The 15000-nt window shown below is 37.2% G+C and overlaps 1 protein-coding gene across 1 annotated transcript in view; it reads right to left on the reverse strand.

Annotated features, from left to right (window-relative positions):
• Positions 1-3258: 3258 nt before the first annotated feature.
• The window catches only part of LOC137970368 (tyrosine-protein phosphatase non-receptor type 7-like), a 25146-nt gene continuing 13404 nt past the window's right edge, over positions 3259-15000 (reverse strand). Inside the window, exons 6-16 of the mRNA XM_068816887.1 lie at positions 13364-13575; positions 12941-13030; positions 12496-12595; positions 12256-12337; positions 10432-10508; positions 9310-9349; positions 8925-9022; positions 8521-8816; positions 6559-6619; positions 6387-6439; positions 3259-6280 (exon numbers count right to left, since the gene is read on the reverse strand). Of these exons, the coding sequence (XP_068672988.1) occupies positions 6148-6280; positions 6387-6439; positions 6559-6619; positions 8521-8816; positions 8925-9022; positions 9310-9349; positions 10432-10508; positions 12256-12337; positions 12496-12595; positions 12941-13030; positions 13364-13575 (1242 nt within the window). The 3' untranslated portion in view covers positions 3259-6147. The remainder of the gene's footprint in view (positions 6281-6386; positions 6440-6558; positions 6620-8520; positions 8817-8924; positions 9023-9309; positions 9350-10431; positions 10509-12255; positions 12338-12495; positions 12596-12940; positions 13031-13363; positions 13576-15000) is intronic.

Consider the following 15000-nt stretch of genomic DNA (forward strand, 5'->3'; position numbering starts at 1 on the left):
AACTCTACGGCCGTTACATCGACGACTGCATCGGCGCTATTTCATCCAGCAGAGAAGAACTCGATCAATTTATAACCTCCGTCAACTCTTTTCATCCGGCTCTTAAATATACCTGGGAAATTTCGGAAACTTCATTGGCTTTTCTAGATATCAACGTTTCTATTAGAGGCAACGTGCTCTGTACTAGTGTGCACTACAAACCTACTGATTCACACAGTTATTTGTTGTATTCATCGTCACATCCATCACATGTCAAGAACTCCATCCCTTATTCTCAATTTCTTAGACTTCGACGTCTATGTAGTGATGACTCCGATTTTTCCAGCAAATCAGAGGAGATGTGCCAGTTCTTCGAAAAACGTGGCTATCCTGTCTCTGTGGTCAAAGCGGGCCATCATCGCGCCCAACAATTTGATCGACAGTCATCACTACAAACGTCACAAAAAGATAAGAATGACAGAATTCCATTCACCCTCACTTTCCATCCTCATAATCACGCAGTCAAAAGCATCATTCTTAGTAATTTTAAATTACTCCAAAATGATCCCGAGACTGGCAGAATCTTTTCGCAACCTCCACTTATTTCATTCAAACGCGACAAAAACGTAGGCAACTTTTTAGTTAGAAGCGCGCTCAAAACTAACGAGCAACCCGGCACTTTCAAATGCGCGCGCTCACGATGCAAAACTTGTCTTTTCATTGTTAACACTAGCAAGATATCGGGACCTAAGCGATCTGTTAAGATCACCGATCGTTTCACATGTACCTCCGCAAATGTCATTTATTGCATAACCTGCACGTTATGCAATAAATTATACATTGGTGAGACAGGTAGACGACTAGGTGACCGATTCCGCGAACACCTTCGCGATGTTGAGAAGAATGACAAGGATGCATCCAAGCCAGTCGCTCGCCATTTTAATCTGCCTAACCACTCCAAAAAACACATGGCTATCTGCGGCCTTTCCCTACATCTAGGTACGACGGAAAGCCGCAAGAATCTGGAACAAAAATTCATCTTTCAAATCGGCACCCTTAATCCTCACGGTATTAACGAACGCTTTTCATTTAACTAATATATTCCTATTTTTCACGTTGCCATGTTACCACCAATAGCGTAGCTCCTACTCTACTATAAAAACTACACGTAACCCATAATCCCTTGATTCGCTCTGACGAAGGGCTAACGCTCGAAACGTCAGCTTTTAGAATCTCTGTACGGTGGCCAATTTACATTATCAACTCCGTTGATAAAACCAAACTATTTGACGATAGTCGATGATAGTTAAAGCTCGCGCTTCCGTTTGACCACCAACTATCATACACTATCATCGACTGTCATCGACTTTCATTCATTTTGAGCTTGTTCTTCCTCGTTTGACCACGCGTATGGTAGTTTTTGGTCAGCTGTTTTCCCCGAAAATCAGCGGGCTCGTTTAAAATGGCCGCCAAACGTTCCTCGCGAGGCTCAGCTGCAGCTTTACATCCAAGATGATAATCACGACAAAGAAAATATTGAAGACCAAGATATCTTCTGAAGAAAGCGTCAACTCGCAAGTATTAGAAGAGACCCCGCAAAAAAAGAAGCGTATCACTAAACGTTCATCGGTCAAGAAGGGCAATGCGGCGAGACGGAGTAATGACCTGATCAAGTTACGTCTAATAGACGAATGGAATATTATATGAGGCCCGGCCCTGGCTTTAGTGTTCACATTTTTACGCAGAAAGAGCCTGGAACTAGCTGCTCGCGTGACTTTGCTTGCGTGACTGCCGGTGAACTATCATCACGAACTTCTTTGGTCGTTTGACCATGTGAATGATAGTTAACAATTATTCCATAAGCGTTGAGATGAGTATGAGATGGTAAATAGCCAACGAGGCGCGTAGCGCCGAGTTGGCTATAACCAGTCTCATATCCAACAAGCGCGAATGGAATAATTGTTTTATTAAATTCCTTCAACTCCAAAAATTTGGAAGTACGAAATACGAGCGGAAAAAGCGAGCAAATCCGAGCGAAATCGAAAAAAACTTGATGAGAACTGATGCGCAGGCTCATCACAAAAACATTTCTTGCCTTTTCGCGTACTTCTAAACGTCGGAATTGATCCAATCAGTTACCATATATGGTCAAACCAAGGTATATGAGCTGATAACCGAGATTGATTGAATCAATCAGAGCACGCGAAATGCATTATCCGAGGTTGAGAATTTAATAATTGGTAATAGTTGATGTTATTAAAAACTGGATCATTGGATAATGCAATTCGAGAGTTTTGATTGGCTAAGCCATCATGGGTTATGAGCCATTATACCATGATCTACAAACACGGCAAGAACATGCGTGATCTTTTGGGCCTTTTATTTTATTGTAGTCTAGTTTTCTATATTTTAGGGGCGTTTTTAATAAAACAATTATTCCACTCGCGCTTGTTGGATATGAGATGATTATAGTCAACTCGCCGCTACGCGCCTCGTTGGCTATCTATCATCTCATATCCAACGCGCGCTCGTGGAATAATTGTTAAATGTTTGGAGAGAATCAACTATCATCGACTATCAAGCGCCGTTTGACGAGGGCTTCAGAGGGTAAAAAATTATAAGGATTTGTATGGGAATCCCGATTACAAACACTCAAAGAGATATTTGCACGCAAAAGTTCTCAATTAAAAAGCCGTAGTTTATTGTATTGTAGGTCAGTGATTTTCTCGCTTTCTGTGCGGTTATTTGCCTGATTTAACGCGATTTAAGCAACTTCTCAGCTTCCCAGGTTGTCACTCGTTCATGAATAAAACCTTCAAATTGGCTAACCTTAGGCGTAACGAAGCCTAAAGTTTAACATTAGTAAAGGTTTTGTAATGAGTGACCTGTGCTTTAGACCTGTCTGTACTTTTATCAGTTACTCATCCCTACTTGTTATGAAACTTAACATTTGCGGAGAAATTAACTTCACACGCTTCGTGACAAAAAGGAGGAAAAGAGCATATGCCGAGCATATTTAAGTAACAACTTTGAAAAGTAGTAGGATGAACAGTTTTCAAAGACCTCATTGCAATCTATTTTAATTTTCTTCAATTTTGCCCATTCCTGGCTCCTTTTCAATTTTCTCAAGATTTTGTTCAGACCTTTCTGCCATGTTTTAAGCAGTTGTCATTCTATTTCACTTGATTCGGCTGAACGTCGTGACACTTAAACGCACCAGCTCTTTGCTTGATAATCTGCATGCAGTTTATACAAACATAATTAAGCATGTCAATGGTTAACACATTTTTCAATCTTTTAATATCCCATCGAATACTATCCTAATTCATCAAACCAATTCTGTATAATTATAAATAATTACTTTTGATAAATATTTTGCAATATCTCTCAATTTGTGGACAATAACTATTTATTAATAATGTGGGTGTTCACTACTGTGTCTAAAGTCTGAAATATATACTCATGCAAATTCATAAATATCCTTTTTTCTCAATAGTTTTTAACATTCATAAGGACCCATGCAATGAAACTTAAAAAAAATAAATCTTTTTTTTTCATACCAAGGTACTTGGCAAATTAATAATTGAGATCCTCTCAGGCCCTCTTGGATTAATACGTTTGTTATAAAAACCTTTATAAACCTTGTCATACTGAAAGCACTTTCATTGGTTTCCAAATGATGCTGAGTGAGATGTACAGTTTAAAAAACCATATTTACTCAATCATCAAATCTTTTGTGACTCGAATATGGTTCTTATTAAGAGACTGTAATATATATCATTTCTGAAAAATAATTGTACGTAAAATGTTAGAACTCGAAAAGGAACAATCTAAAACGTCGTTCACACTGTATTTTTGCCGAGGCATGCTCCAGAAAATGCCACTGTCACTGTTTTTTTTGTAGCTGTGACATGTACAAATATTAGAAATTTGAGTACAACATTAGGAGCACCTTCTAAAATAAAAACGTTATTCAGGAAAATAAAAGGTTTGTGGTTGTTTTGAACAAAATAATGTGCTGTACTAGTGTCAATTAATCTGGTAAATATGGTATTCAATTCTTTTCAGTTAGTAGATACGACATAAAAATTGTGGGGGCACCCCACATTAATTCCATCTAACCCATGTTTGCGCTACATCCCACCCAATGCACATTGAGGAAAATAATGAGACTGCAAGCCGCCAAGACCAATCTAGATGGTACAAATTTTCACATAAATTGCTGACATAAGCATCTTTCGTGGCAAATGCCATAGACACAAAGTCAAAAGTTGTGCATGACTCTCATTGTGTCCAGTCGACCTGGGTCAAACTGGGCAACCAAAACATGATTGTAAGCATGACATTAGTGTGATTAAAGAATTCCCTTTCAGAATCAATATTATTTCGACAAGTTTGTCAACCCGACATTCTCATCAATTTGGCATGAAGTGGAATGAAACTTTGCTAATTTAAACCAAAATTTACTGCATACATCTGAGATGAGATAACGTTCTCATAGATTCTATGATGTCATGTGCATACATCAAAGAGTGGAAACAACAAAGGACAGCATAATTTGCATTTGAATTTGCCATGGCTCCAAATCAGCTGTGCAGCTGACGCTGAACATGAATCATACACGTTTCAATTTGGTCCACACAACAACAGCACAGCATTTGAACCCTGCCTAAGAATTAAAATCTCACTTCTTGTAGTTGTGAGAGAAAAACAGTTGGTGTTTTTTCTTTTAATTTATACTATCCACTTTGTTTTATCTCAATAATAATAATAATAATAATAATAATAATAATAATAATAATAATAATAATAATAATAATAATAATAATAATAATAATATGTTGCATGCATCATAGTTGTACCACCTACATTGGCTTCAAAAATATGTGTTACCACTTAATATCTTCCAGTTGGCTATTATTTACATGTACATCTAAAACCCAACATTTACGAGTAAAAACAAGTGATAAAAGATGGCACCGTTTCGACCATTCTACGGTCATTTTCAAGTCAAAATTCAAGTTCATGAAAATTCTGCATATATGTAAAATTTGAAACAAAATAGGCTAAAACATAATTTGCTTAATAATCCACTAACAATAAGGTTAAGAATTCAACAATAAGTAGCATACAAGATAAGAAGGCGAAGGGGATGACAAAATTCTTAACATCTTTTTTTCTTTTCAATAAAATTTGAAATTTAAGACAGTAAATGCCCCAGAGTACGAAAAATAAAACACTACAAGCAATAAAGGTAAGAAAAGCGAAGGAGATGAAAACAATTGAGAGCACTAAAAAAACAGCTTTGCACAGAAAATGACCAAAACATTTTTTATCGCTTGTTTTTACTAGCAAAAATGTATATCTGTGAACTTGTTAATTCGTATTTTAAAACACAACAGTAACATTAAAAGTCTTCTTAAAAGTTTACCAGAGTCGTTAAAGCAGTTTCAAATGAAATAGTGTAGCAAAGCACCATTGCTATTTTCACATTATCTGAGGAGTCAGCAAAAACGTCTGTGGCAATTTTACCAGCTGCAGGTTCTTTCTAAGAAGCAACTTATTACCAAACTGTGCTTCCAAGCAGCAACTCTACATGATGGTCACAAAATCAATGAAGACTGACGTCATCAAACCAACAAACCAATGACAGTTCCCAAAGACAAAACTGAACATTTAACCCAAGGCTGGCCAAATCGAGAGCTTGATACCAAGTGAAATTTAACATTGTGAGTTGCTTCATCCTCATCACAAACTCATTGTAAATCCCTTGTCCAGCAGGGAACACGATGCTTGAACCAATTTTTAAACTCTTGAAGAACAAAAATCTTTCCAGAAAACCGAACTTTCAATCCTCTCATTGCTATAATCCTCTGATTGCTGCAACTGGATAAAAGTTCTGAATATTCCAACAGTGACTTAAAAATGACCATTCCATTATTAAAAATTGCAGTATCCTTACTATTGAAGAAATAATCCTCAAGTTAAATATAGCATCTTCAATAATTATTTGGGCCAGTAGAACACCAGCAGTTGTAGATAAATGATAATATGACGATTCCATGACTTAAGACCTCTAAATGTGCAATATGACATCTTGTAATAACACTATTTTCCTCATGACCAGCATGACAAGAAATTTGAGTAATTAATGTTTTTGTAGCATGACTATTCGTCAAATATTGCTTCAAGAGCAATATCTCGCGAGTCATCATCTTCGCTGCCTGTGCGAGTTGTCCAGTAATGATGGAGAGCATTGTACACTAGCTCATATTGTACAGGTTGTTCAACCATTCCACCCCTAAGGATTAAAAAAATCAAGCAAATTAGCATTAGCATTTGGCAGCTGGGCCAAATAGAATATTACTTCATATAAAACTGTCAAATTGCTATTGCAATCCACTTACCTGTCTATTCTCATGAGGCTCACTATTTTGAGAATATCAACCAGATCTTCCCTCTAGTGGCAAGAGAAATTTATGTAATTGGTAGAGTAAACAAGATTAAAATTGCACATCCATCAAACATTACATGAGAAAAAAATATGCATTTGCATTTTTTCAGTGACAGAATCAATACCTTAATTTGTTCAATTCCAATGCTTGCTGCGATAAAACAACCAGTCCTTCCAATACCAGCACTGGAAGTAACAAAAGGAAACAAACAATTTTGAGAGTGTTTGTAATTTTTAAATCTCCCCTGAATTAATAAGAGATGCTGGGATTGGACAACAGCATGCTTTCCTGTTTGATTCAAGAACCAAGCGATACAGTGTATACCGGTGACAAATTGTCTCCAGTGACCTGACAACTTCTTGGGCTGCACTTGTTTTGGTTCAATTTATGACACTCGTGTGCACACAGGTTGAACTAGAAATATCTTGGGACAGTACTGTATCTTAACCTACAGTCTCCAAAATGCAGATGCAAAGTTGAAAAGTAAAATGGTTGATGTCAACTTAAAATGACCTTTAACACCCCAAGCCTAAATGGAATGAGAACAGGCTACTGTGATGTTTTGAATGGATTTCAAAACAGGATGCAAAAGATAAACAACGATTTAATAAACAGTTGCAAGAAAACATGTTACAGCATAGGTAGACGCCATGATCGCTCTGTTCAAATATATCCCATCGGTCCTAGCGAACATCCGGTATCAATAACTTCGGTTTATATGAACATTACAGCTACCAGCCTGATGATAACATGACAAGTGCCACAGTTTAGTCATTGTATTTATTAAATGATTAAAACCTACAGTTCTAAACAAACATAAACAAAATTTTGAAAATAATAAATGTGTTTATGTTCGGAATTTGCATTTATGGCCGCAGTTTGATCCTCTAGGGATTTTACGCCACATCTCGGTATTTAAGCCTTGTCGCCTCTTGTGTTAGTCACTCGACACAGCCAGTTTTCCGCTCGCACCTTGCCGAGCTTAATTTTTCTAGTATGCTGTTTACGTTTAGTTTCGTAGTTTACAGTGATGTAATTCGTTTTTCTCCGCCACTACTTTATTTCTTGTATGTTAGCTTTTTCTCGTCCCCAATAAACACAACTGGTCGTGTCCTTCTTATTTCAACGTGTTGTTGCCTTTCTGCTGATTAGAACTTAAACGTTTTCTCTGCGGCGGAACGCAGTACTGCAACAAATTGCCTTGAGACCTTCCTGACAATCTTATTATTAACAAACACATAGCAATTGGCTATTTTGACCTAAGTTCTTAAAGAAACTTTGGTGCTTGGTTGGTGGTGGGTAAAACACGAAAAATTGGTTTTATCAAACAAGGCAAATAAAAACATTTCTTGAGCCAAGTCAAAGGGATAACGCTCAAAACCTCTGCTCACATATCTTTCTTAACCAGGTAAAAGGGGCATGTTTTTGAGTGGTCCTACAATCCTGGACAGAATTCTTAGGACACTGACACTTAAAGTTAACATGAACATGACTGTGTTAAGTCCATCTGTGGCTACCTCGTAGGCACACCTGGCGTCCCACGGAGTTTCAACAAATCCAGACGTCGTTGTTATTCGCAAGATAAAAAAAACATTTATTCCAGAGCTTGAGTTAACACTTTAGTGCCACTTAACGGCGACTTGAAAACGACATAGAACACATCACACATGTGAAGTGAACAACAACAACAGAGCGGGAGAACAGCTCGCAGGAGCGGTTACCAAGCTAATTGGCGAAAACCGCAGACACTTAATTTATTACTGCGGTATCGAAGCAGTAACACCATCTATCAATACAGTCCCCCCTTCCCTTTTCAATGTTGATGACAATTTGGGAGAACATTCAGAAATTAAAGTTGAGTTTGTTTCAACATTGCTTTGGGGGAATGGGGGTGGGGTGCAAGCAAAGTTGTTTGAATTATATTAAGTGTTTAGAACAAGTAAAGCACATATACTTCTTGAAACCTTGTCTAACTACACATTGCCAAAACATGGTTAAGATTTAGTGTGTACGGGGCATAAGTTACTAAAATGACAAAAACCAAATAAGAGAAATACTGTACAGTTGCAATAAATGTTTGATTCACCTGCAATGTACCACCACAGGACCTTCCTTGACATCTTCCCTCTCTTGTGCAATATGTACTTCTTCTACCAGCCTTAAAAACTGTCTTGGTGAGTCTGGAACACCATGGTCAGGCCATGCAGTATACCAGTAATGATAAACTCTTCTAGGAGGCTCTAGGGACTGTGAGTCACTAATGTACAGAGATGTTATCTGGTAACCATCACGTCCTATGGCTGAATCAAATGTGACAACTATGTCTCCATATTTCTCTTGCATTTTAAACATTGGATCTGGCCAGTAACGTTCACATTTTGTCTGCAAGGAAAAAGAATCAAGACACAATAAACCAAAGCTACATCTAACCACAAAAAAATTCTGTCACATAAAATCACACCGCAAAACATTACACGTAAGTTGAATTACCTCATTTCTTTCTTTCAGTTTAGTAATCATGACGATAATAGGGCAGTGATGATACCAAATCATTCTCCAAAAGTCTTTAACTGTACATGATAAGGGACCTTCAACAAATATACAACAATCACTTTGCAACCTAGCTGCAGTATAAAGCAAAAGGCTGGCCATATCTTGTTGTCAAATGGAAGCAACAAACTTAAAGCAGCTAAGAATTATTTAAATTTATATTGTTATGCATTGTAATAATAATAATACTAATAGTGAATTAATAACTAAACTAATTAAATTAAAACAAAATTTATACTGAGTTAATAGTAATTATTATTATTTTGAAAACCAGCATTAGCATGAGATAATCCCTGACAGATTCTTAGAGATTCTTATTATTTACCTTGTGTTGCTATGTGAGCTCTTTTTCTTCCTTGGTAACCCTGCAACAGAATTATCTTGGTTCAAATCTCATAATTATATGCACAGATACTACCAGTAATACATCTCCTAGCACAAGTTCTAATGGAGTTCAAGGGCTGAACAGTCCAGTCCAGACTTTCTCTCTAGTCCCATTCTTTCATCAATATCAGTAATTAAAAATGAAATTCTGTTGGAATAAATTTTGTTACAATAACTGCAATGTTAAAAAGTGCAGACCAGTGCTTTTCAATCTGAAACTGTTACAGCAGTGCTTTGTTCAGAAATTTTTTGTTGCCTAGTGAAATCTTAATCATTGAGTGCATGAGCTAGCATCACAAACAAAATTTCAGTACTAGTTTCCACCATACTGTCCACAAATCTTATGTGAAAACACAAACAGGTGTGGGAGCATAAGAAACAAACTATGACAGTCACTCAAATATGATTATATCAGCTGCTAGCAGCAGATGAAGAGAAAACAGTAGAACATTGGTTAGAAATCTGAAGCTGTTGGATGTTTTAAAAGATGTTGCTGTGGATAGAAATACAAAACAATGTTGGCACCATTCAACTAAGGCAGCTTTGAATCATGATGAATTTTGTCACACAAGACTGTTGTTCTTTAAAAAAGCCATTTACTGCAGTATTTTTACCAAGTTTAAGTTTATTTGCATGCACTATGTTATGAAGTTTTGCAAGAAGCTGATTTGCAATGTACTGTATTTAGGAACTAACACAACTGTATGATGACTTTAATTAATATTGTAGTATAAAATCCACTTTTTTCACTGATGAAAGTTTGGTTGGATGATAATATTTTCACATTTTCAATTATGTTGCTGCTTGCTTGCTTCGCTCACTCTGCAGCAATTTTTTTAGTACACTGTACAGCTGTACATTGGTTTTTGTGTCATGGCTGGCAATATTGTCAGGACAAGACCATCCCAGTTGGTTTTGTTAAAAGCAATCAGGTTGTGAAATGGCCGTCAATTCCTCATGTCCCTGACACAAGATCTGCTTCTCACGTATTAAGATCAACAGGAATAAAATAGAGGGGCATAAATGAGGCCCTGGGCCATAACATCAGTCAGAAAAACCTTACCTTGATAAAATTTGCATTCATATAAATAGACAATGGATCTCCTGGGATTTCTGGTAGATTTACTCTAGTCCTAGCATCTGCAAGAATTAAACAAAAAGTGTTCAACAAATCTTTGTTTGAAATCTTTTCACTAGTTCAGACTAAAAACTTCTTATCTTGAAATCAAGCTTGAGGGATGCACTGTAAGCGATAGCCCATGTTTACTGGTTCAAACAATTAAAGAACCAAAGGTACCACAACTCAAAGCACTGATGAAAAACTGGCACACACTGGCTTTTATGTGCCATCATCGTATTTTGGACAACATAATGTTATAAGTGCCTCCAAAAAGAGTTTCAAGCGTCCTTCCAAAAAAATGAGTTGTTTTTGCCGAAGGACTTTTCCAAAGGAGTTTATTCACTGAGTGGTTCCCACATTCACTCATGAATGTGAAATTGATGCTGCATCCACAAGGAATTTCTTAGTATCCAGGGTGTGGGGTGTGTAACAGGGGTAAAGATATCTAGTGCAGTCTCTTTAGTCTTGCCGTACGTAAAGTATCTACAAGTTGAGGAGTGGCGACTTTAAAGAAAATTGAAAATAGCAGCCCATGTTGTGCCTTGTTTGAGTTGCATACTGGACAACATAAATAAATTCCAAATTTATGTAAAGGTCTGCAAATACCTTAAGTTTTAGCATGGAAAACTAATGCAAAGCACTTTAAATACTTCTGAATGGTTCTTGGTTTTATTGAATTACCTAATAACTCAATTTGCTTTGTGATGTCTGTCTACATTCACCAATAGGGACCTTAAGATATACGATCGCGACGGTCGATAAAAAAGTCATCTCAAAATATTATAATTTGGCTGTACCATAAGTTTTTCATGATTATTCAGTCTTGCTCATGTCCTACATGTACAATATTGGCGAACAAAGTATCCTCAAAATAAATTGGTACGAGCAGTTTTAGAGTGAAAATAGAGAACGAAAGAAAGATTCTCTGTTGCATGCTTACGTTGTCGTCAAAACCTCAAATTTGGTGATTTCACTTTGTCATTATGCAGAGGACCACAAACATGTTTGCTAAAATCTGTGCAGCCTCTACTTTGATTGACAATACTTTATGTTACTGTGTAAATAGTTCACGAACTAAAGTCAAAATAGATCCATTTTGTTTCTGAGGAAACAAAACAAAAAACAAGGCATGCACTGTCCCATGAAGTTTCCAAAATGGAAAATCGCGCCAATTGGAAATTCCGATTTCTGTACTGTACAGTTGTACACTGGATGTCACTTTCTGTGGCTGGACATCACTTTTTGCTTTTTTGTGTCAACAGTAATATTAGGACACCGATAAAGCAATATTACAGAAATCGAGAAGAAATCGGAATTTCCAACTGGTGCGATGTTCCATTTAGGAAACTTCATCGGACAGTGCATGCCTTGTTTTTTGTTAAGTGTACTAAGAAAACTGCTGCAGAGTGAGCAAAGCAAGCAAGCAGGAACATAATCTGGATTAAAAAAAAGATTAAAGAAGAAGTATGTAAGCCATGACAAATTCTCAAATTCATCACTTTTTACCAGAATGCGTATTGTGTTTAACCAGAATGCACTGAGCCACAAACAACCCAGATAAATAACAAGGACGTCATCATGACCGTGGTTGCTTTGGATGATAAGGTGATCAGAGGTGTCATTTACATCATGCATGACTTACACATGAGTCGTTTCGTGTTAGTATGTGTCTTGTGAGATTTTAAGTAACGTTCATCATTTGGTTCTTTCTTGTAGATGTTGTGGTTCAATTCTGTACACCAGAGACAAATGGATTTTACAACTTACTTGGTAAAATAAATGGATATCTATTTCTATAAGAGGAACCAGGCAGTCTCTCCTCGGGGGGAGGGTGGTTCATCGGAATTTCCTGGATAGAAATTAAAGTAACCGTAATGTTATAATATTCCTAATATAGACAACACACACCAGACAAATAGATTTTCAGTCACAATGACTCCTTTTGGATTATGAAAACACATACAGTGCAATAAAGAATTCAATAATTGTTATTTCAATCACACTAACCCAAAATTCTTCATAGAGTTTCTTTGAATTATTTACACAATCTTCCAATTGATTGTACGTCAATGGCCTTGATTTGGAAGCAAGTTTTTCTTCTGTGGGACTGCAAAAAAAGAATGAAGAGCAACATGTGAGCAACATTTTAACAATTAATACCCCTTAGAACTGTCAAAATTTGGACAGATATCAGTGAGAGCATCACGTGGCAGTTGGTGACTTTGCATATGAAGGGGTGGGGATGCTCATTAGAAATTGAATTAAACCCCCTTCCCCCCCCCCCCCCCCCCCAAAGACCAATCTGTATATAATAGTTGTTTTGTTCCCTTCACTCCCTTCACAAAGATGATGACAACCTTGATTGACTAAAATACAGGATAACAGTTACTGTTACATGTACTCATAATCTACCACATTCTTTACATGTAAACACAAAAAAATCCAAATATACCTTTCTAAAATACTTGGTGCAGATGAGCTGGGTGTTAAGTCTGTTAATGAAGGCGCCAGATCCAATTTTAAGGAAGCTTTTGAGCCCCGCCTGGAATTCAAAAGAAAGATCGTTTTAGGAGAAAATGCCCAGGAGATAACAATTTCATTAACTCTGAACCAGTGTAAATGTTTTAATCAACTTAAGTTCCTGATTGGTAATCTACTTCTTTCAAATATTCAATGTGCCTCAAAGAACATGTTTTGTTTAATAGCTGCAACTTGTTGCAAAAGAGTTGTTGAGACATTCTTCTAGTGAAAAAAATGCCATAGAAAAAACATCAAAAGAATATTTTGCTCCTTCACATTATTTGACCAGTAAAAATGTTCAACCATATACACTGTAAATAAGCAAACCAAAACAATGAAATACTGCAGCACTTACCTGTCTGAGAGTGATAAATTGGAACCTTGCCATTTTCTTGGTTTGGGAGGTACACCTGTTATTGTGTAAACTCGTCCAGCATCAGGCTGTATCATGCTTGTTGACATAGTGTTTGTTGGATCCACGGCAGGATACAGAAGTTTCTCCGGGTCAAGTTGCTGAGCACTGTGTTCCTCTTCTGCTTTAGTTTCGACATGACGCCGACAGAACAGCTGCAGTTACAGAATACGCATATCAACTTTCACACTGATTTGGGCTTTGCAATCAACTGCTGATGATCATTATATTATATATATAAAAAAAATATATATATATCTCAGATAGTACAAGTGATATGATTGGCTACTTTAGAGAGCCATATTCTACAGTATGGCATCTGCTGTATGGCCCGCTAAATTTGAAATTCTGATGAAACATTTTTAGCAAGTTTTTCATATTGTTTATTTGAAAACTTGCAAAAGTACTTGAATCTTGTAAGCAACTACAATACTTCAAAAAGCCAGTAAGATTAATTAGTTTTTCAGTCTGTTCTGTAAGTTACAGATCCTCGTTTTTCCCATTAATTTATGGCCCACACCATATAGCAGAAAAAACTTGGTCCACCACTTACAGCATGGACCACAAACTCGGTTAGTAAGAGGTATTTCCACCTCAACATCAATCTGAGTCATTACACATGGAGGAAGCCTGTGGTAACATGAACAGCAATCCAAAGTTTGCAGATTCAGGCCCAGAGCTGAGCACATTATATGGGAGTTGTTCCACAGGTAGCCCAGGCTTGATATATGAGTATCTGTACTGTACTACATGTCTGTCATGCAAGAGTAGAAATATAAGAATTTGTATGCGGAAAATAGTTTATCTCAAAATCTAAAAAAAAATATAAAAAATAGCTTACCTTGCTTCAGTCTTGTGTGTCTTTGTCTCTAGTACTGTTTCTGGATTGATTAAGAGCAATTCACCGGTAGGTGGTTTTTGTTCCTCTTCTTTTCCCTCTGTATATTCTTTCCCAAGGTTGGGCACCGAGATGAAGCCACCGAATGGAATCACCAAAGGAAAAGGGCCATAAATTCACTCAAAAGGCTTCCATTGCCTTGAAATTCCACGAAGATCACGGACAATACCTCCGCTACCCATTTGTCTTCTTCATTCAAGCCACTTGTACACTGAAATGGAATTATAAAGGGCCGCCAAACTCTGCAAACACTTGCTTCGAGAGCCATCCAATGGGGCTTTATTCACCAGCCGCGTTACTCAAACCGTTGGAAGATCGCTTAGCAACCCAGCCTAAGACTCACAATAATTTGGTCACCATTGTGCCCATAATGACCAATAATTGCGGATTGCTGGGTGATACCCCAATGGTTTGGAAAACGTGGGTTGTGAATAAAGCCTCATTCAATGGCTCTTGAAGCAAATGTCTGCAGAGTTTGGCGGCCCTTAATTCCTTCTCAGGGTACAAGTGGCTTGAATGAAGAAGGCAAATGGTTAGCAAAGGTCTCATCCGTGATCTACGTAAATGGAATTTCGAGGTGATCGAAGCCTTGGGAGCGAGTTTATGGCCCTTTTCCTTCAGTGATTCTGTTCGGCGGCTTCCATTCGTCTTGATGCCCAACCTTGGGAAAGAATATATAGAG

This window comes from Montipora foliosa, chromosome 9 (assembly GCF_036669935.1).
Source record: "Montipora foliosa isolate CH-2021 chromosome 9, ASM3666993v2, whole genome shotgun sequence".
NCBI lineage: Eukaryota > Metazoa > Cnidaria > Anthozoa > Scleractinia > Acroporidae > Montipora > Montipora foliosa.